General features: G+C 37.7%; 2 protein-coding genes across 5 annotated transcripts in view; one reads left to right on the forward strand and one right to left on the reverse strand.

Annotated features, from left to right (window-relative positions):
- LOC127456048 (E3 ubiquitin-protein ligase TRIM58-like) overlaps positions 1-4,209 on the forward strand; it is a 30,142-nt gene extending 25,933 nt beyond the window's left edge. For all 3 annotated transcript variants that reach the window (XM_051724360.1, XM_051724367.1, XM_051724352.1), the window contains exons 5-7: positions 996-1,143; positions 1,558-1,584; positions 1,741-4,209. In XM_051724360.1, the coding sequence (XP_051580320.1) occupies positions 996-1,143; positions 1,558-1,584; positions 1,741-2,294 (729 nt within the window). In that variant the 3' untranslated portion in view covers positions 2,295-4,209. The remainder of the gene's footprint in view (positions 1-995; positions 1,144-1,557; positions 1,585-1,740) is intronic.
- Positions 4,210-6,611: 2,402 nt separating this feature from the next.
- LOC127456082 (E3 ubiquitin-protein ligase TRIM39-like) lies at positions 6,612-23,107 on the reverse strand. Of its 2 annotated transcripts, none has more exons than XM_051724401.1 (7): positions 23,046-23,107; positions 12,303-12,880; positions 11,445-11,540; positions 9,971-10,204; positions 9,716-9,857; positions 9,414-9,440; positions 6,612-8,541 (listed from the first exon to the last, which is right to left on the reverse strand). In XM_051724401.1, the coding sequence occupies exons 2-7, from the start codon at positions 12,855-12,857 to the stop codon at positions 7,988-7,990; spliced, it is 1,608 nt and encodes a 535-aa protein (XP_051580361.1). In that variant the 5' UTR covers positions 12,858-12,880; positions 23,046-23,107; the 3' UTR covers positions 6,612-7,987. The 2 variants fall into 2 exon arrangements, with proteins under 2 accessions (XP_051580361.1, XP_051580369.1); XM_051724409.1 differs by lacking the exon at positions 23,046-23,107 and adding an exon at positions 20,422-20,533.
- Positions 23,108-26,735: the final 3,628 nt, after the last annotated feature.

A 26,735-nucleotide genomic window follows, 5' to 3' on the forward strand; every position in this document is an offset into this window, starting at 1 on the left:
TTTGCCATTTTGGGCTGAGCCCAATTTTTTTTTAATTTTATTTATTTATTTATTTTGGCCCAGGAGTGTAGAGCATGGTAAAACTTGTGACTTGTGGCTTCCATTGTGTTTTTAGGTTTTGGCAAGAATAGTGTCATATACAGTATTTTTTTATGCAAATAACTATATATAAATTATTTACAATCAATTTGAGCTTTTCTCATTTCTTTATGACTTTAATTCTGACCTTTGGACAGCATCTCCTAAGACTTAAGTGGTCTTCTTTCAAAAGAGACCAGGGTTCATGAACTGCAGCTATTTTATTTTGGATATGCCCTTTTCAGGTCTGTGCTGAAACAATGATCCACCAGTTAAAGGAGTAGTTCTGTCATTTACTTACCCTTACGTTATTTCAAACCCATATGCTGTCACATTGTATGGAACATAAAAATAGATATTTTAAGCAGCTCTATTCCATAGAATGACAGTTTATAGTAAGCAGGAGCTGTCAAGATTCAAAAAGGACAAACATATTAAAGCACTAGTAAAAGTGCAGTATAAAGACAGCATAAAAGTAATCCATATGACTTGTGCACTATATTCCAAGTGTTTTTGGGACTATGCAGGCGATTTGTGTTTTATGGACTACTTTTATGGAATTTAATGATGATTTTTTTTCCTTTGGACCTTGACAACAGTGGTCAGTATAAACTGTTTTTGTATGGAAAAGAGCAACGTAAAGATTCTTAAAGAAACGAGTGAAAAACTTAAACTTGAGGGTCGCCCCCCCCATTGTTCAAGACATGGTTATGGCCTTGTACGTACTACACTGGTCGCACTTAATGTGGCGTGCAACCACCAAGCACTATGCAATAACAGATGTGTTGCGTATTTAATGTCTTTGTTTTAGTGGTATTCAGTCTCTCTCATCACATCAAATTCAGACTGAGCAAGTGATGATATAATTTTCCTTTTTGGGTAACTTTTTCATTAACATCTACCGTCTTCTTCTCTAGAACTTTACATCGTTAATGTCTCATCCACCCACTAAGGACTGGTCTGAGACCTGTGTGCATGCAGATCAGTGTGTGGGCACCATCAGAAGATCTGTCCTCAAACTGGAGGAGACACTAACTGAAGAAGTAGAAAAACTGGTAGAAATGGGTAAGAACCCCAGTGAAATCAATATATATTTTGTATATATAACCCTTTGTGGTTTAATGTGAGGAATATTCCACTTATTTGTTGCCACTTCTGTGGCATCCATGATAAACGTCTGCTTGTAAACTTTCTTCTGATATCCTGACAGGTGATTTCTATAGTAGACAGTTTGAATGTCTTGGAATTCAGTTTCTCGTGTTGGTTACTTCAGAAAGGGTCTGATTATCATTCTTACAATTAGATTTAAACCAAGTTCCTTATAAAGTTACCAGCTATTTGGCAAGTAACTGCTTTATTTACTCGGCAAAGCCAATTTTTATTCCATTTATGCACTTAATGAGTGTCAATATTAGACCCTGTGTGTAACATTAATGGATAATCAATGTTAATGTCTTTTTGCTGTTTTAATTATTACAGAGCTAAGGAGGGTTCAAAAATACTCAGGTAATGTTTCTTTATTTATTATTTAAAAGTTCTCCATTAATTGTACATTTGATTTGTCATATATTACTAGTCAATTGTGCATTTAACAAACATCTATATTTGTTCTTGGTCAACTTGGTTTTCTATCGGCCTCTTTCTACCCATGTCCCTGTAAAGTGGACATAACTTTTGACCCGGACACAGCAAACCCCTGGCTGCAGCTATCTGAGGACGGGCGTCAGTTACGTCACCTGGGGGCGTGGCAGGACCTGCCCGACACACCCGAGCGATTTGATACGGTGGTTATCTCACTTGGGCGTGAGGGGTTCTCTTCCGGCCGCCGATACTGGGAGGTGGTGGTGGGCGAGAAGGATGACTGGTACCTGGGCGTGGCCCGTGCTTCCGTCAACAGAAAGGGGCGTATTTCAGTGAGCACAGCTCACGGTTACTGGGCTCTAGCGATGAAGAAAGGCCAGGAGTATCGGGTGTCTACCTCTCCACCCCTCCTGCTCTCTGTCGAGCCCAAGCTGAAGAGGGTAGGTGTGTTCGTAGATTACGAAGAAGGACGGGTGTCATTCTATGATGTCCAAAGCAGAAGTCACATCTACACATTTATGGACTCGTTTAAAGATAAGCTCTTCCCATTTTTCTACCTTTACTGCTGTGATAAAGCCTCTGACACCATGATGATCTGTCCCGTACAGGAGCAATCTCATGTAAAACAGTGTTGAATCGTGAGTTACTGTACACAATGACACGCGCCCTGTGACTTCATTCATTTCAGATACTGCTTACAGTTTATCTCTATGCCCTTGTCGTGCTCTACAATGATACGACTTCCTGTTAAATCCTGTTAAAAGTTGGAGTTTTCTGTTTTGTGTGTGTGTGTGTGTGTGTTTTCCCCAATATGTTATACAGATATTTCTACAAATAATTTTATACATTTTAGTGCATGGCTAAAAAAGAGCCTTTATGACAAACAGCCTAAGCAAACAAAGCAAATTTGTGCTGTACATTCAGCTGGTCATTATCATACGAAGCGGACTGTACATTATCCTGCTTATTACAATTCCACGTACAAATAATGGTAGATGCTGTTTGCACCCCTAATTGAATACTAACAGTATAGGGGCATCCCTGCAGTGTGTTAATTGTGTTTATTAAGAGTCCCGAAGACACACTACACCAACCCCTACCTCTAAACCTACTGTAACCCTTACATTACCTTACAAAAATTACCCATGGTTATACTACAGTAACTATAGTTTCACCATGGTATTTTGTAGTAAAATCATAGTAACCACAAAATTAAACATGGCTACTATATAAACACCATATTACTGTAGCAACACTGTTGTTAATTGCATCAGATCTATGGTTTCCTTCTAAAAACTTAGTTGCTACAATATTACTATAGTAAAACTACCTTTATATTCATTAATATTATGAGTAGTATTAAATAAATTATTAAGAGAGGAGACAGGAAACAGAAAGGGAAAAATTAAGCGACAAACGCGTAATCGAACACGGGTGGAAAAGGCACAGTCTCACTGTCATTAATCCCCACGCCACTGAAGCGACACTCACAATGCCATTTGTTGTAAGTTTAGATTTCCAATAGACTATTGGGGTGCAAATAGCTACTCTGAAAAAAGAAAGTGTAATGTGTTACGAGCAGTATTGGGTAAGTTACTCAAAAAGTAATCCACTACAAATGACTATTTACTTCTCGACATTTGTAATCTGTAATCACATTACTAATCACTTTACTTTTAAATTACAATCTAAAACACTTTTCAGAGAAAAGTTTTGTTTTTCTGCTCAAGTTCAAAATAATGTCTTTATTTCGCTCCCTGAAGCCGTCACAGAAATGTAAACAGACGTACAGTATATATGAACATAATATTTGAAATGTATTATACTGTACATAAATAATATTAATTTAGAACTATTAGTTAAATCTGATGTAATTTCTGCGCCACTAGCGCCACCAAATGGATTTGCAAAAATAAACCTTTTTAAAACAGCTTTCTGAATACGCCCCCCATCTGCCATTGGTCAAACAAAGAGATAGTCTCTAACTCACGCCATTGGTTGAGTAATGGGTTTAGGCGGGTCTAAACAGGTCACTCAAAACAAACAGAGCCATTTTTATAGCGCCACAGAAACACAGTGCTTACAGTTTTCCAGAAAATTAACAGTTAATAGTCTTATGTTACTTGTGTCTGCATATTAAGCTGGGATAGAAGAAAGTATTTTAATACAAAAAAAGATACAGACTTCAGCGTTAACCTAAAGTAAACTTAAAAGTAATTCGCTTAAAGTTAGTAACTGTTATCTGATTACAAGAATTTAAAAAGTAATGCATTACACTACTTTTTGAGTAAAAAGTAATTATATTACAGTAATTACTCTGTAATCAGGGTACACAAAACACTGGTAATGAGAGACATGAAAATAGCACAGCTATGTAGAAAATCGATTGCCTGGGACAGTTACTGAACTCAATTACTAAAATGACTATTTGACCGCAAAATACAATGACTAATCAGAATCAAGTATTACAGAAAGCCATGTGATAAATTTGTATAATGAACATTTATCCATTTGTGTAGGTGTATATCCTTAAAGGTCTAAATAAATATGTTCATCAGTGTAAGTTTGTGTTTATTTGAACTTTTCGAGAAATACAACTTTTTAATGAATGCAAATTAGGATAAAGGGTTTGGAAATCAGTACCACACAGTCTAAGGCAGAAAGGAGGGATGATTCCTTACAAAATGTGCATGTCTTTTTCATTACATTAAAGAAAACAACATAAGGACATGCATCGGGGGGAGGAAATAAAAAACAAAAGAGAGAGCCACAGGAATGAAAGGTAACTTGATTTTTTGCTCTGTTGTCATTCGTCTTGTTGACAGATTTAATAGACTTTTTTCTGTTGTGTGTACACAAACAAAACGGCTCTTTCTAAACTGTGCTACACATTTAATCATTTACTTTTTTACTAAATGTAATGAAAAAATTATGCTAATATAAATTTGCATAATTGTTTTATGTACTCTTCCTTAAGACAAACTATGGTCCTTGTGAAAACAGACAGAATCTTCAGTAAGAAGCTTGTGCAGATGTATTCCTCTTTTTTATGTTGCAGGTTCTCACATTTTGATCACTGTGAAACAGGGAATGCAGTCTAAATCAGCTCAAATAAACAGCTGCTTAATGTGATTCATGCACATCTGCAAATGCTTTTTTTTGCAGCTGTTGGCTAAATTAAAACACATTTAAAGATGTTCATCATCCATGAAAACATGATCACATGGGAAATCGACATGTTGCTTCTGAATGTTCATGTACCCTGAAATCAACCTCGTTCTGCTCAATTACTTTTAAATCAGTTAAAATGTGATCACTGCTCCCTCTAGCATTACTGGTAGTGTGTTGCAAAAGCAGTCTCAGAGACATGGGTTCTGGTGCTGTGGGAGTCAGGAAGTAAATGCGTTCAAATAAACAATGATGAGCGTAATTATGAGGTTGCATTTTTACACTAAAGGTTAGGTTTAGGGTTGGGTTTGGTTTAGGAGGCAGAGTTAATAAAAATAAAAAAATTCACCCTGAAATTTCACTCTGAGACTGGAGCTCGTGCCAATATGTACAACAACCTTTTCAGCTTCGGCCTCTGGGGGGCAGTGGTTCGAATTTCGGTAAGCACTGTGAATTAAATGTTGAGAAACGTCCTGATTTCCAAAACCACAGTCACCAATTGAATACACATACATTGTCATGGTGCTTCACAACTTCTGTACTGGTCCAATAATCATCCATGCGATTATCTAATCAGCCAATCATGTGGCAGCAGTGCAGTGCATAAAATCATGCAGATAAGGGTCAGGAGCTTCAGTTAATGTTCACATCAATCATCAGAATGGGGAAAAATGTGATCTCAGTGATTTGGACCGTGGCATGATTGTTGGTGCCAGACGGGCTGGTTTGAGTATTTCTGGGATTTTCACACACAACAGTCTCTAGAATTTACTCAGAATGGTGCCAAAAACAAAAAACATCCAGTGTGCAGCAGTTCTGCGGACAGAAACACCTTGTTGATGAGAGAGGTCAACAGAGAATGACCAGACTGGTTTGAACTGACAAAGTCTACGGTAACTCAGATAACCGCTCTGTACAATTGTGGAGAGAAGAAGATCCTCTCTGAATGTTATTCTGAGATGCGGGTTGGTGCTGTTTTGGCAGCACGAGGGGGACCTACACAATATTAGGCAGGTGCTTTTAATGTTGTGGCTGATCAGTGTATATATATATAGGCCTTTTATCGCACTTCTACATTTGCAGAGCGGAAGCTTAACTTAGTAGCATAAAACAATGACAGTTCCCACAGTGCGGAATTATTATGGACTATTTTATGTACAGTTGTTCTCAAATACTTAATCTAAACATTCCTACCTCACCGTACAATCATTACTCAGGGATGATGCAGTAAAGAAAAACTGTGTCATGTTGTTTTATTATTTTAAACAGGATGTACGTGAGCAAGGATCACTTCACAGAGTACAAGTACATTTTTTTATTAGATGAATGCAAGAATATATACAAGCAAGTGAACCTCTACACATTAAAGAGTATTAGAACAAGACAGAGGTAAACAGTAAGTCACAAAAAAAACAAAAAACACTTATATTCTGAGTAAAGATTATAGAGTATTTGCATTGATAAAGATCACATTGCTTTCATGTACTTACTTTTTATAATCTCCATGTATGATATAAGATCCATTTAAAAAATTTAAAATAAAGAAATCTTTCCATCCCAGAGTCTGATTACAGAAAATAACCGGTTTAATCATTGTAAACGTGGAGTTATATCCTTGTTTTTATTATTGTACGATGATAATCGAATGCAATGTAAATAAAACATAAAGATGAAAATGTCCCAGTGTCTACAACTGCATTATATTTACAATAGTGAAAACAAAGACATTAAAACACTTAAACGCTGTCTCTTCGGACTTGAGTTGAGCACAGTAATCCTCTGGGAGTAAGCTGAACTGCACGTGCAGCTCCTCGTGAACTGGGAAAACTGCACTGATAATCGCCTCGCTCAGATACTATTATACATTAAAGTGCTTGATAACACATGGTGACGTGCTGAGTTACCTCAAATAAACGATTAAATGGCTGATTTTTACTGCTAAGTGCATCCAAGTTGGCCTAATTTATTTGGAAAAACTGCGGTCGTCCATAGACAGATCGATGGGCGGATGTTTGGTTACGTTTCTATTCGGAGCTGGATGTGACGACACACGGACTGTGTAAATATACATTTTAGTGTAGTAGAATATTGGGCAAATAAAACAAGGAGGATACTGTTCTTATTAACATACAACATTAATGAATGCTAAAACCTCTATGGCAATACCATGGTACAGTGATGACATCAGATGGTATTACCATGGTATTTGCCATGGAACTATATGATTACCATATTCATGTACTGTGGTATTTACTGTGTATGGTATTCCAAGGTACTTAAAGTATAGTCCATAAAAGAAAGAAAGAAATGAATATAAAAACATAAAATAAAATAAATGAAGTCAATTCTAAACATCCTGAGCCTTCATTGTCTCAACAGAGTGCAACAGCTCCAGCCCACATTTTCAGCCATCTTGGTTCTGGAAGTATTTTTCCCATTCATTTTTTCCATAGGGATTTCATAAAATCCTTCACAAAAGATTTGTGCACCATGAGCCAAACCAAACAGCTCCGAGGTGAATCACAACATCACAAACAATGCTTTGAGGCAAAAAACTATTCGAAAATCAGACAAAAAGACAAAGGCACAAGACTGTGCACTTAGATTATTTCATGAGGGAATGAACAACAATCCCATGAGGCATTGCGAAAGACATAATCGAATTAAAAATTATAAAAAATATTACACTATTGATTTGAAGTTGTTGATTTTAAGCATATACACAATATATTTTATGTTTATTGCAAAATATTTATATACAAAAATGTAGGTAGTTTGAGATTGTAGGGAGGCGGACTCAATTGCGTCATTCACAGTACGTCATGGGAGTGTGCGGTTGCTGCAGAGCTCTTTTGGCACACTTTGTTCACTGTGATTCTCTGATTGGTGGATCTCTGTTTAGGATTATGGGTAGTGTAGTTCCTGACCAGGAATTCTGCTATTAAAACACATTATTTAGGAAAATTATGTTGAAATAGCAAAGACTGATGGCTTCAACAAAAGCATACACTGTATCATTGATAAACAACTTCAGAGCTCACGGTATGTCTGCCTTTAAAGGTTTATAAGTTATTAAAAATTGATTCACCTATGGAAAAATTAAATCAGACCGTTGCATTCTATATCATAAAATTAGCCCTTATGCTTTAGACCAAATGCCTCACATACAGATGTCAGTTTGATTGACAGAGCAAATGACCATTGGAGCTGAATTATTCCCATTGTTGTGATATGGGTTAAAATATGGACGGATCACTTCATAAAAGCTGCACTTATTGAATGTGTAAATATGTGATGAAGCCTCCATATCATAGAAGGAGACCAGCGCCTCCTCACAGTCCACAAACACTCCCACCTTCTGGGGTTTTCTGGAGAGCTGCAGCTGCACTGGAGTATCTTCAAAAGCTCCATACATGCCTTGACCAAAGAGCACGATGGCCCAGTATCCCTCACTGGGTTTGTAGGAGATTTTACCCTTCCGCTTAGCACCATCTCTCACCACGCCCAGTTCCCACCCCTCCATCTGCCCCACCTCTACAATCCAGAATGCTCTTCCAGACCTGATCTGAGGAGTTCCTAGGATCCCCCCGACCCGATCAAACTGTGTGGGGCTTCCCGGGATCTCCTGAATTTCTCCAGCATCTTTCACGGTTTTGCCGTCTGGAGACACCTCCAAGCGTGGATGTGCCGTTTCTGCATCCAGAAGCACGTCCACTATAAAAAGAGAAGGATATCGGTTATGAGATGTTTGGTATTAGGTATATGGGCTATCATTTGAAAGCTTAGAATCTGAACTTTTCATAGAATACCATCAATTTTGCATTTATGTTACATAAAATAACAAAATAAGGGCTGAAAACATCTGCATAGAAAAAAGTGCCATCTAAAAGTCTTTTACATAGCACTAAAAATGGACAAATCATATATCAAATGAAAGCTCTCATTCTCAAGAATGTGACAATTTATTATTTATTTTGTTGTCTTAATACCACAGTTCGAAACATTTAAAAAAAAAAAAATCACAAAGTGAAATATTTATGTCAGACATCAAATATAAACTTATATTTATTCGCCGATCAATGCAGCTGTAATCATCAAGTAGCTAAAAACTTTATATCTGCTTTTACTTTAGGCAGTTTTCTACAATTTTGTGCATTTTGTGATGGAAGGTGATAGAGGAAAAATATTTTTTCTTAGAACTTGCTGCTACGTAGTGGAAAAAAATAAGACCTTTTAAAGGGAGATAGAGTGTACATAGCCAGAATTACATGCTTACAAAGGACAAAAAACTAACGTAAAAAAAAATATATATATATTTATTCTGTTCATCATAAGATTATAAACATATACAATATTTATTATGAATAATTGGAGTCTTTTTTTTTATTTGGTGGGTGTTCTGAAAAAATAGTCCAATTTTTTGCAATTTGTCCACAGCATGTGTGAATGGTGAGCTTTTAAATTTGAGTCTGAAAAATTGCAGGCAGCAGCCCAAAAATGCACTAAAGTTTAAGGGGTTGATCATGAGAAACATCAATTCTGTCCAAACGTTTGACTGGTAGTGTATATGTTCTTCCAAAACTTACCTGAAAACTTCTGAATTCTTTGAATTTCTGTAAGAAAAAAAAAAAAGAAAAAGAGAGACACTCGTAAACAAATAATCTATTCAGTCCTTTACACTTAGAAACAACAAAACGTTGTTATTTTAGTTGCTATGGTACTTTGATGAACACCATGATATTGATTGATTACTGTATTCATGGATACATTCACTTTAATGGTACTGTATTGTACTTCATTTTTGTACTTTTGTACTGTACTTTTTTAAGGGTAGTCAATATACAATTAAATACATCAAAACTCTGAGACATCAAACATGATCTCTCACCAACAGTGCAAAGTTCCTCGAGATTTGACTCAATCTCAGCCAACACAGCTGCTTTTAAAATTCTCATTGTGCCGAAGTTTAGCTCAGTGTCAATGGAAACCGCCCAATCATCTTTGAATTCAGCAGGCGCACACGGGTAAGTCTGAGAGAGAGACAAAACATAGCACTGTAACATAAAGGAATAGTTCAGAGGAATTTGAATTCCTTTAAAATGTAAAGTAGTATTATCGTTTTTTACTCTGATTGCGTGCTGACCTGGAGGTAGAGGATGTCATCTTCCTCATTCTTAGTGTCATTCAAAGAAGTGATGATCTCTTTATATTTGAGGATCTCTTTTTGTATCTGCTGTGTCTTCTCCTCCATCTCTTTCTCCAAAGACCTCCTTCCATTCTCCAGAGGAGCCAGCAGCACCCCCTCTGCCCTCCTCACGGTCTCTGTCACTGCAGCAAACACCTGCTTTATCTCCTGCTGCTGTCTCTCTATCAGAGCCTGTGTTGGACGATTTTTATGTTTATGCATGTCTTTGTATAATCTTGTCTCTTTACATTGTTTGCTTTATTCTTCACTCTTTCTTTGTGTGTGGTACATCATGTGGCTACAGTCAAAGCCCTTCGCAAGCAACTATCTTTTGAGTTGTGACATTTTTATCACTCAGTCAAATGCCACTGTGATGAATGGGAACGCTAATGGCCTGCTCTCATCGGGTACTTTAGACCTCCATGTGTCCCTACTCTGCCCTGATTGTGCAGGATCTAGGTGTGTCCTGTTTATTCATTAGTATTTATTCTGCTGTGTTTGCAACTTGTCATGTCTTATATAGTTTGCTGTATGTCATTGACATTGTCCAATGTGTGAAATGTATGTTTGTCATTGTGTGGATTATAAAAAACAGGATAATGGAAATGTTGGTCTTCATTGTTAGACTTTACAAACTATATTGCACTTGTATTCTCTTTATACACTCTAGAAGCCTATGGCTATGTTCGGAATGAAATTTTTGACATTTTCATCCTTAATTTTTTCCATTAAGATTTCATTAAAGTCTTCATAAAAGAGTTCTAAGCCATGAACTAAACAAACCAGCAAAATTACAAACTTTGAGTTAAAGAAAAAAAAAAAAAAGGACAAAAGTACAAGACTGTGTACTTAACATCTCTCATCAGGGAATGAACAACAATCCCATGAAGCATTGCGAATTAGGTAATGAATGAAAAACAATGGGAAGAAAATACAACTATTGATTTAAACTTGCTGATTATAGGTATAGAAACAATATATTTTAATTTTATCACAAAATATTTAGATACAAATATACCAGTACTTTGAGAGTGTAGGGAGACATACTAAAGTGCATCATTTACAGTACGTCATAGAAGTGGGCAGTCACTGCAGAGCTCTTTTGATGCACTTTGTTCGCTGTGATTCTCTGATTGGTGGATCTCTCTACAGAATTATGGGTAGTGTAGTTCTTCACAAAGAATTCCACTATTAAACATGATATCCAAAAAATTACGTGACTGATGGCTTCAACAGAGCCATATAATGTACCATTTATAAACAACCTCGGAGCTCATGATCGGTCTGTCTTTTGTGTTTATAAAGTAATCGTTAAAAATCAAATCGCCTGTGGAGAAAAATATACTGCAGCAATAGTAGAGCAGTTTATATAGCTTGTAACACTTGGTTCCTATAATAAACAGACTTGCATATATCAGAAAAATAGGAGTACCTGGCAGTTTGTGGCTGTTTCCTGAAGTTCCTCAAGTTTGTCTTGCCTCTGACCGATCATCTTTTCCAATTGTTCAATGGTATTTTGTTGTACTGCCTATAGAATCATGCAAACACATGCATACAGTACACAATTACAAACACACACAAACAATGAATGTATAATGAATTCAAAACAATATCTAAACATTCTCCATGTGTCTTAAAACCGTCTGTTTTGGCAAAGTGATTGAAATTATTTATTTATTTTTTTTTTTTTTTTGTGGAACACAAGAAGATACAGTATTAGGTAGAAAATTAGCTTATTCTAGCTAAAGTCATTGACGTATGTCACCATTCACTTTTTTCCTTTTGTGTTCCACAGAAGAAAGAAAGTCATATGGGTTTGAAACAACATGAGGTTGAGTTAATGATGATATAATTAACACATTACAACAAGAAAAGAAAAAAGCAAGAAGAAGAAACTAAATTTTTGCCAAAAAAAAAAACTAAAAAAACTAAAAAAATACGTAAATTAAAATGTAAGATATAGGCCTACATAACCTATTCCCTGAAATGAAGTCGTATTATATTACAAAATGTTGTTTCTAATGTAAATGTATCTGGTTTTAATGATGTTTAGATATTTCTACTAGAAAACAATGCAAGTATGCAGTACATATAAATGGACTATGTGTTTTATATGATTAAAAATGTCCTCATAAAAGGTAAAAATGCCCATGAAAAGCTATTCCAGGGAGCAAATATAAACAATTTAATTCATACATTAATACTAAAAAAGAGTTTGTTTCTGACACTGTTGTAGCACAGGTGAGTTGTTACATCTGTATTATTTTGTCTGATAGCTTTCTGTTCGCACCTGTCTCCTCTCTCTCTCCGTCTCAACTGATGTCACGTCTCCGGCTGTCTTCACACATAAAGCACAGATGCAGCGCTCGCCCTGTCGGCAGTAGAGCTCTAGCGGTCTGCCGTGTTCGCTGCACGCACGCTGATCCAGCCTCTCCACTGGACTCACCAATTTATGGCCCTTGAGTCTCGCTGTGGACTGGTGCTGCTTCAGATGGTGCTCGCAGTACGACATTTGACAGATCAAGCAGGACTTGACCGCTCTGAATGTGAGGCTTGCACCGCAGATGTCACATGCAACCTCGCCTCTTTCTCCGGTGAAGAGGCTCAGGTCGGATAATTGAGTCTGATGAAACTCCCGCAGAAGCGCTTCGAGCGTGGCGTTCACGCTGGGTTTGGTGGACATGGGCTCCAGGCACAGCGCGCACTGCGGGTCGGACATGCTGATGTGCTGGTCCAGACAGCGCTTGCAGAAGGTGTGTCCACAACTGGTCGAGACAGGTTCGGCTAACAGGTTTTTACAGATGGGGCAGTGCAGGTGGCGACAGATATCTACGGCTGTAGCCATTGCGATTGTGTCATCTGTTAAATCTGAGTGTGGACAGAACAGCAAAAATAATAATTGACATAACTATATGGACACGTTTGTACAGCACATTGTGTGTATGCACACGTACAGGAACAGTTTTATAGTTTTACGTTTTATAGTTTTTTGACTATATAGTTTCCCAAAATGCTCTCCATTCTGACAAAATAAGCTACTGTCCAAGCTTCCTAATTTTATGACATAGTTATGTACAGATGAAACATCAGTTAGAGCATGGTAAAATATATATATATCTGAAATATAAATTTGATTTTCATGTGAGTGCACATTTAATATATTAAATGCCATTCTAAAATTCCATTTAAAAAGACAAGACTTGAGTTGATTTTATTTCTACACTTTTTTTTCTCTCTCTCTTACTTCATCCACATATTTAATATGACAAAAAATTTTAAATATTGTCAGTAGTGATGAAGCAAACAGTCCCTATTTTGCTTTGTAAGGTAGCGTTTTATGTTACTGCTGAACAACACACATTTGACCTGTAATATTTAAATGAATATTTTCATTACGGAAAAGGCTTTGAAGAAGGTACTAGTGTGAGAGAAATGTATTAAAGTATCACCACTGAAAGTGATACTAAAGTTCAGCACTATCTTACACTGAGTGAAACGTTTTCATTTATTTAATACATTTTAAAAACTACTGCCTGTCTGCTTTCCCTCCTTAGTTATCTGTGTCTATAAAACACACTATTGGTCGACCTCTAGTTTGAATGATGCAGCATTCAAGCCACTAGGTGTCAGTGTAAGACATACTTCGACATATTTCAAAAAATTACGGAGTGCCCCTTTAAAGATGTTGTGTGGGTTTATTTACATTGTGAAGTGGGATTTTTTTGTTTTTTGATTGTCCACTGTTGAAAAACTGTAAGTCCGATCAGTTAGAAAAGATATAACCAATCTAATTAAATAAAATACAAGATCAATAGAAGACCAAAGCATCACACGTTGACCTCTTGGCACAATTAAAAAAAATAATATTTCGAGTTTCTGGGGACGCCATGCGAGAAGCAGACGTGTGAGACACGAGCTCTGTGAACTTTGCTAGTTTTTAAATTCTTTTCATGTTTAATCCGGTGAGATTCGATATACCCAGTTACACATTTGCTCTTTGAGGTAAACATGGCAAAGAAGTCAAAATCTTCAGACTCTGGAGACATTAAAAGACACTTACGTGTTCAAGCTGAGGCCTCTGATGGGACTGCGAGACGGGGACTCGATTTGGACGGCACGTCGGTAGATGAAATTCAGCAAGTCAACATGTCGGTGATGCTGACGAAGGTTGTTGCTGACTTGGAGGATCTCGCTGTAATACGTCGATCAATTACGGCGATGGAAACAAAATTCTCTGAGTTGTGTACAAGAGTGACAGAAGTTGAAAAACGAATCGATTATCTTAAGTCATCGGAAAGGGAATTATCCGCTAATCCGCCCACGTCCAAAACAGATTTGGAATTAATTTTGGAAAAACTGGAATATTTTGAAAATATGAGCCGAAGGAATAACATACGAATTGTTGGAATTCCTGAGCATGAAGGGGGCAGAGATATGGTGAAATTCCTGGACAAGCTCTTCCCGAGTCTGCTCGAAATAACAGGCCACAAGCTGGAAATCGAGCGAGCTCACAGAGTCCCGGCTCGCAGATCTGCTGAGGGAGATAGGCCCCGATAGATTTTGGCCAAATTTCTGAGATCATCTGATAAAGATCTCATGTTGCGCCAGGCGGGGAGCAAAGGGAAGCTTTCTTGGAAGAACCATAATATTTTCTTGTTCCCGGACTTTGCGAATTCGACAAGAGAGAAACACGATCGGTTCAAGGAATGTAAGAAACTCTTACATCAGAAAAAGATCTCGTTTGCTCTGATGTTTCCAGAACTGAGAACAGAAATGAAGAATGGTCGCAAAGTATTTACATGTCCAAAACAGGCACTCTTTATAAATACATTGGAGTAAGCCATTTGATGTTTCTTATATTGGTGGACTGACTCATGGTTCAGTGACTCTATTATCTGAGGAAGCTGGGTGCCATTTTTGTTTCTTTTTGCGCTGGCTCCGCCTAGCGGCTGGAGTTTGTTTTGTGGCATGACTCCAAGAAACTTTTGCATTGACGGAAGATCTTTTTTACACTGAAGTTTCCGGCCAGATCAAGAATGGACACTTTGGATGACCGCAAAATATCTACATGCTCACATAAAGGACGTCTTTTATAAAGTTGACGGGCTGAGTAAGTTATGGTGTATTTTTTTTCTTTTTCTTTTTCTTTTTTTTTTGCGGCCTCCGAGTTAGTTTGGCTCTTGATCATCCGAGGAACCGGGATGCCGGTTTTGTTTTTCATGCTGGCTCCGCCTAGCAGCTGGAGCTTGTTCTGTTGAATATCACTCCTTTGGAACAGCTGTGGATAAATCTGTTTGTTCTTTGTGCTTATTCCTCCTGCTGGCTGGAGTCTGTTTTGTTGACTATTTTTACAGGACATTGGAATGATTATGTCATCCGCTGAACTCATAACAGCCAGTTCACTGAACAATTGCTTGTCTGTCCGAGGAAACTGAACGGCTTTATACCAGCTGGAGTTTATTTTGTGGAGGAACACACCTTCGAGACGGTTCTGTGAATGAATCAGCATATTCTTTGTGTTTATTCTGCCTATTGGCTGGGGTCTGTTTTACAAAGTATTTTCTGTTATGTAATTTTGCCTTACAAAATTTGTATAGAAGCACTGGACTTGAGCAATCCGATGGCAAAGTTGTCACGGGGGCTCTCGTAGGCGTACATGGACTCTTTGAGTTTTAAGGGATTGACGCCGGTTGGTGCTGTCATGTGCGGGGTTAATGCGCACGTTTTTCTTTTTTCTGTTTGTTTTGTTCGGGGGGGGGGAGTTCAGGGTTTGATTGTTGCATTAATGGGGAATGTGGTCTGTATAATCTTGTTTTTGACACACAATTTATTTATTTTTATTATATCAATATGTCAAATGTTAATATGAATAAGTTGTCTCTCTCCACATGGAATGTAAATGGGTTGGGGCACCCCATAAAAAGAAGGTTATTTATTTTCTTAAGTGTAAGAAATATGATATAGTGTACATCTTTCCCCGCAGGAAGCTGAAAAACATGTTTCCTTTAGTGTTGGCTCAAGTAAGAGCAGGGGAGTCATTATATTGATTAATAAACATCTACAATTCAAATTTCTCAAACAGATTAAAGATAAATTAGGAAGAGTCATTATTGTTTTAGCTGAAATTTAGGGGCAAAGGTTGATTTTGGCTAATATTTACGCACCTAACGCTGATGATCAGGGCTTTTTTATAGATCTTGAAGGGATGTTGCAAGCCGCTGGCACCCCTCATGATATAATATTGGGAGGAGACTTTAATCTTTTGATGGACTCAGTCCTTGATCACAGTGAAGCAAAAGTGTGTAAGCCCCCTAGAGCAACACTGAGAGGATGTGTAAAAATCTTGGTCTTGCAGATATTTGGCGACTTTTGAACCCATCTGGTAGGGACTATACATTTTTTTCATCAGTCCATAAGATTTATTCTAGAATAGATTTATTTTTGATATCTAAGTCCCTCATTTCATCTGTTGCGGATTGCTCAATTGGAAACATTTTAGTCCCGGATCACGCCCTGGTGAGTTTGGAGATGTTGCCACATACGGAGAAAAAGAAATCATATAGTTGCCACTTTAATGTATCCCTTTTGCAAAATCCTGATTTCCAACAAATGTTAAAGACCGAAATCAGTGTTTATATGGAGACCAACTGGTCCTCAGTATCCTCTGTGGGCATGGCTTGGGAGGCACTTAAGGCAGTTCTTAGGGGTCGGATCATACAGTATGCCTCATTCACCAAAAAATCCAAAGCACGAGAACTTGTGGAGTTGGAAGAGAATATTAAAAGTGCGGAGGCAGAGCTGAAGTGCAGAATGTCGTCTGATGGCCTCATCAGACGACATTGTCCCCTGACTTTGAGTCAGGGGACAAAGCAGGGAAGCTTTTGGCTAGATATATAAAGCAGAGAGAGTCTTTTTCTACTATTCCCTCAGTGAAATCTGCTGGTGAAATATTTACCTCGGCCACTGATATTAATAATGCTTTTAAAGAATTCTATATTGATCTTTATAGATCTACGTCTTCGTCTACTGATGAAGATACTAGAAACTTTGCGGAACCATTAAAACTTCCTAAACTGACGACTGAGCAAAGAAATTGTCTGATTCTGAGATAACCTTGGAGGAACTTGACAAGGTAATTAAGGCCTTACCTACAGGCAAAGCTCCGGGGCCAGATGGTTTTGCTGCTGAATTTTTTAGATCTTATGCTACAGAACTGGCTCCACTTTTGTTAGAAGTTTATACAGAATCAATAAAGAACGGAAAGCTTCCTCCAACCATGACACAAGCCCGGATCAGTCTGATTCTTAAAAAGGACAAAGATCCGTGTGTGTGTAAAAGTTACCGACCAATTTCTCTGATCCAGCTAGATGTAAAAATTTTGTCCAAAATTTTGGCTAATCTTTTAAGTAAGTTTATGACATCTCTTATACATATAGATCAGGTGGGGTTTATTCGGGGCCGCAGCTCTTCTGATAACAGCAGGTGTTTCATTAATATCATGTGGTTAGTAGCGAATGATCAGTCTCTGGTCGCTGCCATCTCACTTGACGTCGAAAAGGCGTTTAATATTGTAGAATGGGATTATCTTTTTAAGATTTTAGAAATGTATGGGTTCGGAAGTACATTCATTGGTTGGATTAAGTTACTTTATAGACACCCTGTAGCAGCGGTACAAACAAATGGATTAATTTCAGATTATTTTACTCTGGATAGGGGCACTTGGCAGGGTTGCCCTCTTTCCCCATTATTGCCCTGGAACCATTAGCAGATGCAATAAGAAAGGAGGATGATTTTCCAGGGGTGGAGGTGGGAGGTATGGCGCATAAGCTTCTGCTTTACGCAGATGATATTTTATTTTTCGTCTCCGACCCCACTAGATCTATGCCTGCCCTCCACAGAATTATTAATTCCTTTTCCAAGTTCTCAGGAAACAAAGTCAATTGGTCTAAATCCGAAGCTATGGCTCTGACAGCAAACTGCCCAGTAACGGCTTTCCAGCCGGGCGCCTTTCAGTGGCCCAAACAGGGCATTAAGTATTTGGGTATTTTATTACCAGCAAATTTGTCTGATTTAGTTAGAGTTAATTGTGACCCTTTAATAAAAAGGTTTTTGAGCGATGTGGACAGATGGGCTTCATTACATTTATCAATGATTGGGAAGATTAATGTTATTAAAATGAACTGTATTCTAAAATTCAACTATTTGCTACAGTCTCTCCCTGTAGATGTCCCCCTCTCTTATTTTAAGCAGTTTGATAGCATAGCGAAGTCCTTCATTTGGAATGGTAAACGTCCCAGTCTACATTCCAACAAATGACATAGGCCAGTTGACAAAGGTGGGTTAGGCTTACCCAAGATTTTGTTTTATTATTATGCATTCGGTCTCAGGCATTTGGCTCATTGGTCGCTTCCACTTGAAAGAGCCCCTCCCTGGTTTTCTACTGAACAGGAAGTCCTTGCCCCTATTTCACCATTGCAAAGTCTTTATATTAAACTAACCGGAGAAGTTAAGTCACACCCCGTTATTTCACATTTGCACATGATTTGGACAAGAGTGGCCAGAGTATTTAATTTGGATGTTTATTTAAATGTTGCCTCAAGCATATGGCTGAACCCAAAATTATGTATCAATTTCTGTTGGTCAGAGTGGATTGTGAGAGGGATTGTTACACTCGGCGACCTGTATGAGAGTGGAGTGTTGAGATCTTTTGAGAATCTGGGTCATCATTTTGGGATTCCCAGATCTCAGTTTTATAGGAATTTACAGCTGCGCCACGTGCTCTGTACTATTTTTGGGAGTAGCACACACCCCCCTAAAGCGGCAGATGCTTTGGGAGAGGTGATTACTGCTTTTGGAAAAGGTCATGAGGCATCAGTGTATTACTCCCTGCTGGTTCGGTGTCGGGGGGATGGAGCTTTAGCTTCTATCAAGAGATTATGGGAAAAAGATTTGAATTTGGTATTGCAGGAAGAAGTGTGGACTAGGATTCTAAAAAAAAAGTCTGCATCTAGAGATGCAAGGGTTTGCCTTGTGCAATTTAAGATTCTACATAGATTTTACTGGACCCCCTCTAGATTATATAGGCTTGGTCTTAAAGACACACCCAACTGCTGGTGTTGTCAGTCAGAAGTTGGAGACACAACTCATGCCTTTTGCATTTTTGACTTTGTATTTTGGGTGACAGAGCTGTCATAAATTTGGTGGACAAATTTATAAAAAATTGGGTTTTAACAAGTGTTATGACTGGCAGACAAGTCATTTTAAGGGGTTGGAAGTCCGACGGAGCGCCATCATTTCTAGAGTGGTGTACAGAGTTGGGGAGGGTGGCAGCATTTGAAGGAGGGGTATCTAGAGGATTGGGTAATTTGGACTTGTTTATGGGAAAATGGGGCAAATATTTGGCATTTTTGGAGGGCTCTCGGGGAGGGACAGTGGAGAGAGAGATGTAGAGTTTATGTGTGTGAATAATTGCATTTTATTAATTATTATATTTTTTAATATATGTTTTTGTGTGTCTATAATTATGTGGGACCACTGGGATGTTGTTTTGGGTAGGATTGGGGGGGTAGTAATAGAGGGGGTTAAGTATAGATTCTGTTTGTATATGTTCTTGCTTGTATGTGTTAATACAGGAATCAATAAAAAATGTTAATAGAAAAACAAATACATATTTCAAAGCGGTGTGTTTTTATTGTTGCAGAAAAGTGAGCAGATGGTATATTTCAACATTTTGAATATTTATTATTTATTATAATTTCATTAATTATTTGTAACTTAATGATTTATTAGTTATTAAAACCAGAAGCTCTTGCTCGTGACATCACATCTGGTCCATTGTGGTGTCCAAAGTAATTTCACAGGGTCAAAGTGTAGTGTGACCTACATTTAATAAATCTGGGTTTTAAAATGCATTAATTTAGCTATTTTTACGCATCTTCGCAGCCCCCTATAGAGGGCCCCCTCACACCTCATGATCCATTTATATTATGGAAAAAGTAGCATATATAGCTTGTGATTTTACTTCACATAGAAGCAGCATATTGTCACACCTCCATCAGACTCTCAGCCTCATTCCACTCTCCGCTCCCTCCTGCCAGACTACTAATCACACACACCTGTTAGCAATCATCTAAGCGATCACAGACTCCATATATACTCACCTCTTACTCAACATCATTGACTAGTCTCAACAAGGACTGCTAAGACTGCGCTGTCCTTCTACAGTGTTCCTCCTTCATCAGAGATTCTTTACACAAGATCTTCATCTAGTGCATTACGCCATACGTCTATGTTGATGATCATCTATTGTTGTACTTTGCTCTACCACTGTGTTGACGATCATCTATTGCTGTGCGTACTTTCTCTGTTCATCTGCTGCTACCCTCAATTGATCATTGTCTGTTACTCACCCTGCTATCTGCTGCCATCTTCAATAAAGTTCCCAGCTGTTGGGTTCATAACATCCATCGGTTTTGTGTGCTTCCTGACACATATAGCGGCAATTGTATTTACCTATTTTTTTTAATGGCGGACAGTGGCAGCCAGAATGTACACAGGAATCACAATTGCAGGGAAACACGATTGTGAATTGCACGCTGGAATGTTAAATATTGATTCGTACTAGGCCACGCCCACCCAAATACATTTATGATTAACCCTTGTAGGCCAGTAAAAAAGTTACTCAGAGGTCCTTAGAGGACAAAAATGTCTGTCAAAAAAAAACTCACTTTCAATGAGTTAATTTTTTTAACCAACATCAGTCCTGATCATAACTGCGAAATATTCATTAAGTTTCAGAATTTTAACCCTTTAAATGCCTGTTTGTTTATATAATGCCGCTGTTGTTTTTTATTAAAAAAAAAAATTAATAAAATAAAAAAAAAAAAAAAAAAAAAACACCAAAAATGAATTATTTTCCATGTACAAAATGCTAAGGGGAATGTTTTTTTTTTTATTATTATTATTATTATTATTATTATTTTATTTTTTGGGGATTATCACAGTCTGGGATATGTCAATGATTAGCAATAACATTGATTTTGATGCATTATTTTTTTTTTTTGCAGTGTCAGATTAAAAAAAAAAAAACTCAATGACCAAATATTTATTCATTTTTAGGATTTTAACCCTTTAAATGCCAGTTTGTTTACATAATGCCACTGTTGTTTTTACACACACACACACACACACACATTTCTCAATCCACACAAAACTGAAAAAGACAAAAATGTCCCTAAGGTCGCACAAGGGTTAAAAACAGATTAGTGTGGACGTGGCCTTATAGAGGCTGTGGGAAGGGAGTCAGTGGGCCATATTTCTGAGAAAATATTGAAAATGGGATCAATATAGATAATATTCGATTAAGTCATCAAACATGCCCCGCCGCCATGACGGATGGAAACACCAGTAAACAAAGCACTGTTTCTCCAGTACCAATGAGATAAAGAAATAAATCTGAAATATTGTGACTGCGAAAAACATTTAGGTTTATATAGAAACGCTGGATAATATTAAACGGAGGTGTTATGAGAAGATAAATATGAAGATAAACTTAACTGGTGGATTGGATCCTGCCAGTTTGTAAGAAAAACGCTTCAGGTTCTGATCTCAATACTAGGCACACTGTTAGTGATTACGCGAGTCAGGAAAGATATTCAAGTCTATAAAATCATGTATTATTTTGTCTGTGGGTGGTTGCTGGACATTAAACATTTATTGGTGGGAAAGAACAATCAAGACAACCACATTAGAGAATTTGAGAAATAAAAAACAATTAAACAGGCTTCTTGTGTAACTTTTACTTTTATATCTGTTGTCATTTTAGTATCCCTTACAAAAAATTTAAACTAGTCGCAAATTTGCGTCCATAACTATGGATATGCTTAGTAAGCTATAATAGTAAAATGAATAAGGACTTTTAAAATAGTCTCAGTAGTGATGCACCTAAATGAAAAATAAAAAATAGCCAAATCTACTGGATATTTCTCCTTTTCCCACATAATGAATGAGTGCTGGGTAACTGGTGTCAGCCATGCTAAACCATGCCCCCAGCATATGACGAAGCACTCGTGTGTGTACAAACAGCATTTATTTATGCACTATATTACACATATTGCAGTTTATTTGTGTATTGTATTGTGATTTGTGAGCACGTTTGTACATTCTTCTGGTTTGTGGATTTGTCAGTTGAGCGTGTGAGGATTTGTCGTGTGCATTTGTTGATGAATGTATACATTTGTAAATCTGTCATGTGCTTATGGATTCCCATGCCAATTATGAACCTGTTGAGTAGACAGTATGTGGGAGGTTATGAGATGTTTTCACTCAATATGTGTCTCATCAACTGTAAACGTGAGCTCTTCGGCAAGACACCTGGATCATTTCACGTATGCTCATGCAGCTTTATCTATGCAATGTAATCGTTTCTGAATAGTTTCTGTTATCGGATCTGTTAAAGTAGTGAATTCTGTTCAGATTATCGTTTGGTGCATTCCTAGATTCAGTCAACTTACCTGAAGTAAAATCTCAGTGATGTGAGGACGCACACTGACAGAGACGCATTCCCATTAGCTGTGTGTATTACATCATTTCTATCCATTCACGAAAGTTAACACACATAGCTTTCGTAGGCTATTCAGTGTATAAAAGATAATAAATAAATATCCTCTTCGTTCACTTAAAATGTAATCAGTTTGAACTGGAATGGCGTCCCCACTCGAAATTGACTTCCTGGACGCAGTGCCCCCTTACTGTAGCCTTAAGCTGGCCATCACTCTTCTGTATTACTCCAGGGAAATATATCCTTACGGTTCCTAGATTTATCTCAAAAGACGTAATCAGAATACACTCGGTTGAACATTTTTTCTTCTATTAATCCTGGCTACATATCCCTAAGCTCTCTTATGTCCATTCCTTTGTGTTTCTTAATAGATTATACGAATAGATTACACACTGTAGTTTAATATGTACAGTAGAGTTAGTTGTTTGTGCAAATCCTAGTATAAAATTTGAAATCTGCAGAAATCAGTCTTACCTTGTCAAGGGCTTGAATTACTCTTATGTTTCTCTGATCTGTCTCTCTCTCCTTCGTTCTCCCTCTTTATGCTTCGTTTAAGTTTCATTTCCTCACAGTTACTCCCCCTCTTCAGTGTTATTAGCTTTCATTTTCTACAACAGAAGCCTTTCCCTCAACTTGCAAACAATTACTCTGGGTATGTGATTTATGAAAGCAGCACAATCTCTGACAGGTTTTGCTCAGGTATATACTACATCAAAGACAACTGCACCTGGTTATTACTGTACCAGCATATGTCAATGACAGTTTTTCACTTCACATGATTTTTCCATGACTGTATTGTATCATTAAATTAAAATTTTATATGAAGATTTAAATCACTAATACTGAACAAATAGAAAAGTAAAAAAAGTGGTCTGGGTCTGTCAAGCTCCAAAATGACAAAAAAGCACAGTAAATGCATCATAAAAGTGGTCAATCTGACTAAATTGTCTCTGATATAGCGCCCGAGTCATCTGGACATTTTTGTACTTTCATGGTGCATTTAGAATGACATCAACAATTTATATTTCTGTACTTCATATCTGCATCTTTTCATGAATGTGTTATAAAGTAATAATATACCTCTGGTGTCAAAGTGAACATATTGCATAACTCTTATCCATTATCCATTGGATAAAACTGAAAATGGAACCAAATGTCATCATGAATGAGTAAGTGTTACTCAGATCCTTATAGAGAAATTAAACTAAAAGCAGAATGTGTGTGAGAAACATTGGAGTTATGAGCAGGACCACATGGATCTGCAGATTCCCACAGAATTTGAGAGCCTGTTATTCATAAAGTTCTACACATGCCCCACCCCATGTGTGTTTGTTTATAACATATTTTGGCTACATAAAATAGTGTAGTACTCTCAACTCTATTCAACATATTTTACTGTTTTTAAATCCATTCCACAGAATTAAACAGATTTTCTATCAGAAAGACTCAGAACAGCATAGCATTAAGGGAATAACAATTTATTGATGAACATAAAATAATAATGAAAAGTCTCTTTGGCGTAAGCCTCCATCTGATGGTCCGGGTATTTTTTTTGGTTAACTGTCAAATCCTGCTGGGGAAGACAGCAGGGGCAAGGAGCCTACCCCAAAAAATACTTTTAATACTAGGACCCCCAAAAGAGAGAGAAAATAAATTAAGGAATACCAATTGGATCTTCAAGTTGGCAGGAAACGATCTGCAAAAGATAAGAGCCATTAGAACATATAATTGTTATATATATATATATATATGCCATGCTGAGGGATAATGGGGGTAGGGATGGGGTTGGTGGAGCATTGTGTGCTATACCCTTGAAAGGATAATGATGCTATTTGGAAAATGAGGGAGGGGAGCATCGTTTGTGATGACTGATGCTTAAGGGCCTGACTCAGGCAAGCATTTGGTTGTGCAATACCCTTGACAAGAGTAGCCATGTATATGACTGTAGTGATTTCTACTCAATTCACCGATGGCGTAGTGATTTTTGATCACATGTCACTTAAGGTGTGGTTATGAGTGTATCAGATGATCCCTCCCCCTTTGCAATACGGGGCACCAGTTAAGAATAATATCTTAACAATTTAAGAACACTCCCAAAAGAGCTGTTCATTAATTTAGAATTAATGTAAACTAGAGGAAGTTGGTCAGCTGATTTATCTGAAGGATTTGTGAGAGTCTAGACAACTAGTAGAATCTTTGATCATCAACACAATGAAGACACAGTTGTAATAAAATTAATGAAATTTATTAACAATAGATATGCAAGAGTAAATAGCACAACGATTAATAATGCTAATAATGAATATGCACTGCTGAAGGATAAACTAATAACCAAAAATGAAAGTACTGAATTAAACAATAAAACAAATAAATGATTTGAACACAGAGTGGATAAATGCAATGCTGTTGAACTGAATGTAGCAATGGGAGAGAATTGTATGGGAATGCTCCTTATGGGAAACCACCTAATGGCTCTGGCAAAGTGGTGATAAATAATGCTTATTTATCATTAAACAAATAATATACCTATTAATTATAACAAACTGACCCCAGGTAACTGTTATCTAAGCCAGTTAGAAAAACATACGCTGCAGGTATAAACTAATGCCAAGGTCTCTAGAAAGAGGTTTGGTAAGTTTATTTTTATGTTCCACACTGTCGGATGATCAATCCGGCAATAGAGACGTCTTCCACTGGTGATGTGGGTAGTGTGCAGAGGTATGGGCGCAGAGTTGCAATCCAGTAGTCATTGCCATGCTGGGCTGGAGGATGCTGAACTGCGATTGCGCCAAGAGGGTCCTTAAAGAGTGGACTGGGCAGCTGGGTCAGTTGAATCTTCAGGGTCCTTTGCAGGCTGGCTGCGTCACTGAGGAGCCATGTGGGACAGGCAATGTCTGCCGATGCAGAGGTCCTTTGTGGACTGAGCTGCACTGCTGGAGGGGCCGTAAGGGTCAGATAAGGTCCCTCAATGCTGGGGCCCTTTTTCAGCTAGAGTGCAGCAATATAGCAATAAAGCAATATAAAAGGTTTTGCTCGCAAAAATTTTAACCTCAACTATCTTGTAGCCTCTTTCCTTGTCAGGTCAGAAACTCAGGATGTGGTGTTTCTGCTAATGTCTCCTTCCCTGTAGAGTTGGAAACACAGGACAAAGGTGTGTCTACCCGGGGGACATTTTTATCCATTTCTGATGAGGAGGAGATTGAAATCTGGCACCTTTCCGATCCTGGAGTGTGATTGGCCACTGGCGTCTGAAATAGCCATGGTGTTGCCCATCCTAGTATAGAACTCATTTGCATAGCATAAAGAACAGTGTTAAAACAGTGTCTTTAACGTTTTACACATGCATTATTTCTTTACCAAACCTCTTTCAAACACGATAAGAAACGGCTTAGTCATCATTCATGCATTCATTTATCCGTTAATAGGTCTGTCCCGTGAACTGTTGTGTTAACAGTCAGTAACCATTAACATAATCTGTGCTTTGCAGGAAGATGGAGTCGATTTGTTGCAGTTTATATTAATTTAAGGCCTTCAAACCTATAGATATATAGAAAAGATCTCTGTGGCCCTTCACTGCTGCTTTATCCAGGAGGTCCTGAAGGAATTGATGGCAGTTCTTGCTTAAACCTTGGTGCAGATGATCCCCCTTCCTGCCCTGTAAGATGTGTCTGGCAGTTGTCTTAGCATCTTATCTGATGTTGCTGAACATTTGTTTATGTTCATTCACCAAGGATCCAATCACAGTGAGGTACATCCCCCCTCCCCAATATATATACCATGAACAATAAAAACATGTAAATTCTTCACACTGTAACCCTCCAATGTTCCAGTGCTTCCCAATGCTTTATATAAGCCCTGAATTGGGCAAGCATTTGATTGAGGAAAACCAAAGCTTATGACACATGAAGGGAAGTTGGCACTGGGTGTGCAGTACCCTTGAAAAGAGTAACCAATGCTTTCAATTTATGAAATGGAGCATTGTTGTGCAATACCCTTGGAAAGGATAAGGAAGGGGTTGCATAGCCTTTTTTGTGTGTGTGTGTGATTCTACCACCACGAGGGTTGTATGAAAATGGTACATTTGATGCTTTTCATGATATGAATTGAATGCAGATCATTATTTTTTTTTTTACTATTATTTTTGTGTGTGATCCTACCACCACC

This window comes from Myxocyprinus asiaticus, chromosome 2 (genome assembly GCF_019703515.2).
Source record: "Myxocyprinus asiaticus isolate MX2 ecotype Aquarium Trade chromosome 2, UBuf_Myxa_2, whole genome shotgun sequence".
Taxonomy (NCBI): Eukaryota; Metazoa; Chordata; class Actinopteri; order Cypriniformes; family Catostomidae; genus Myxocyprinus; species Myxocyprinus asiaticus.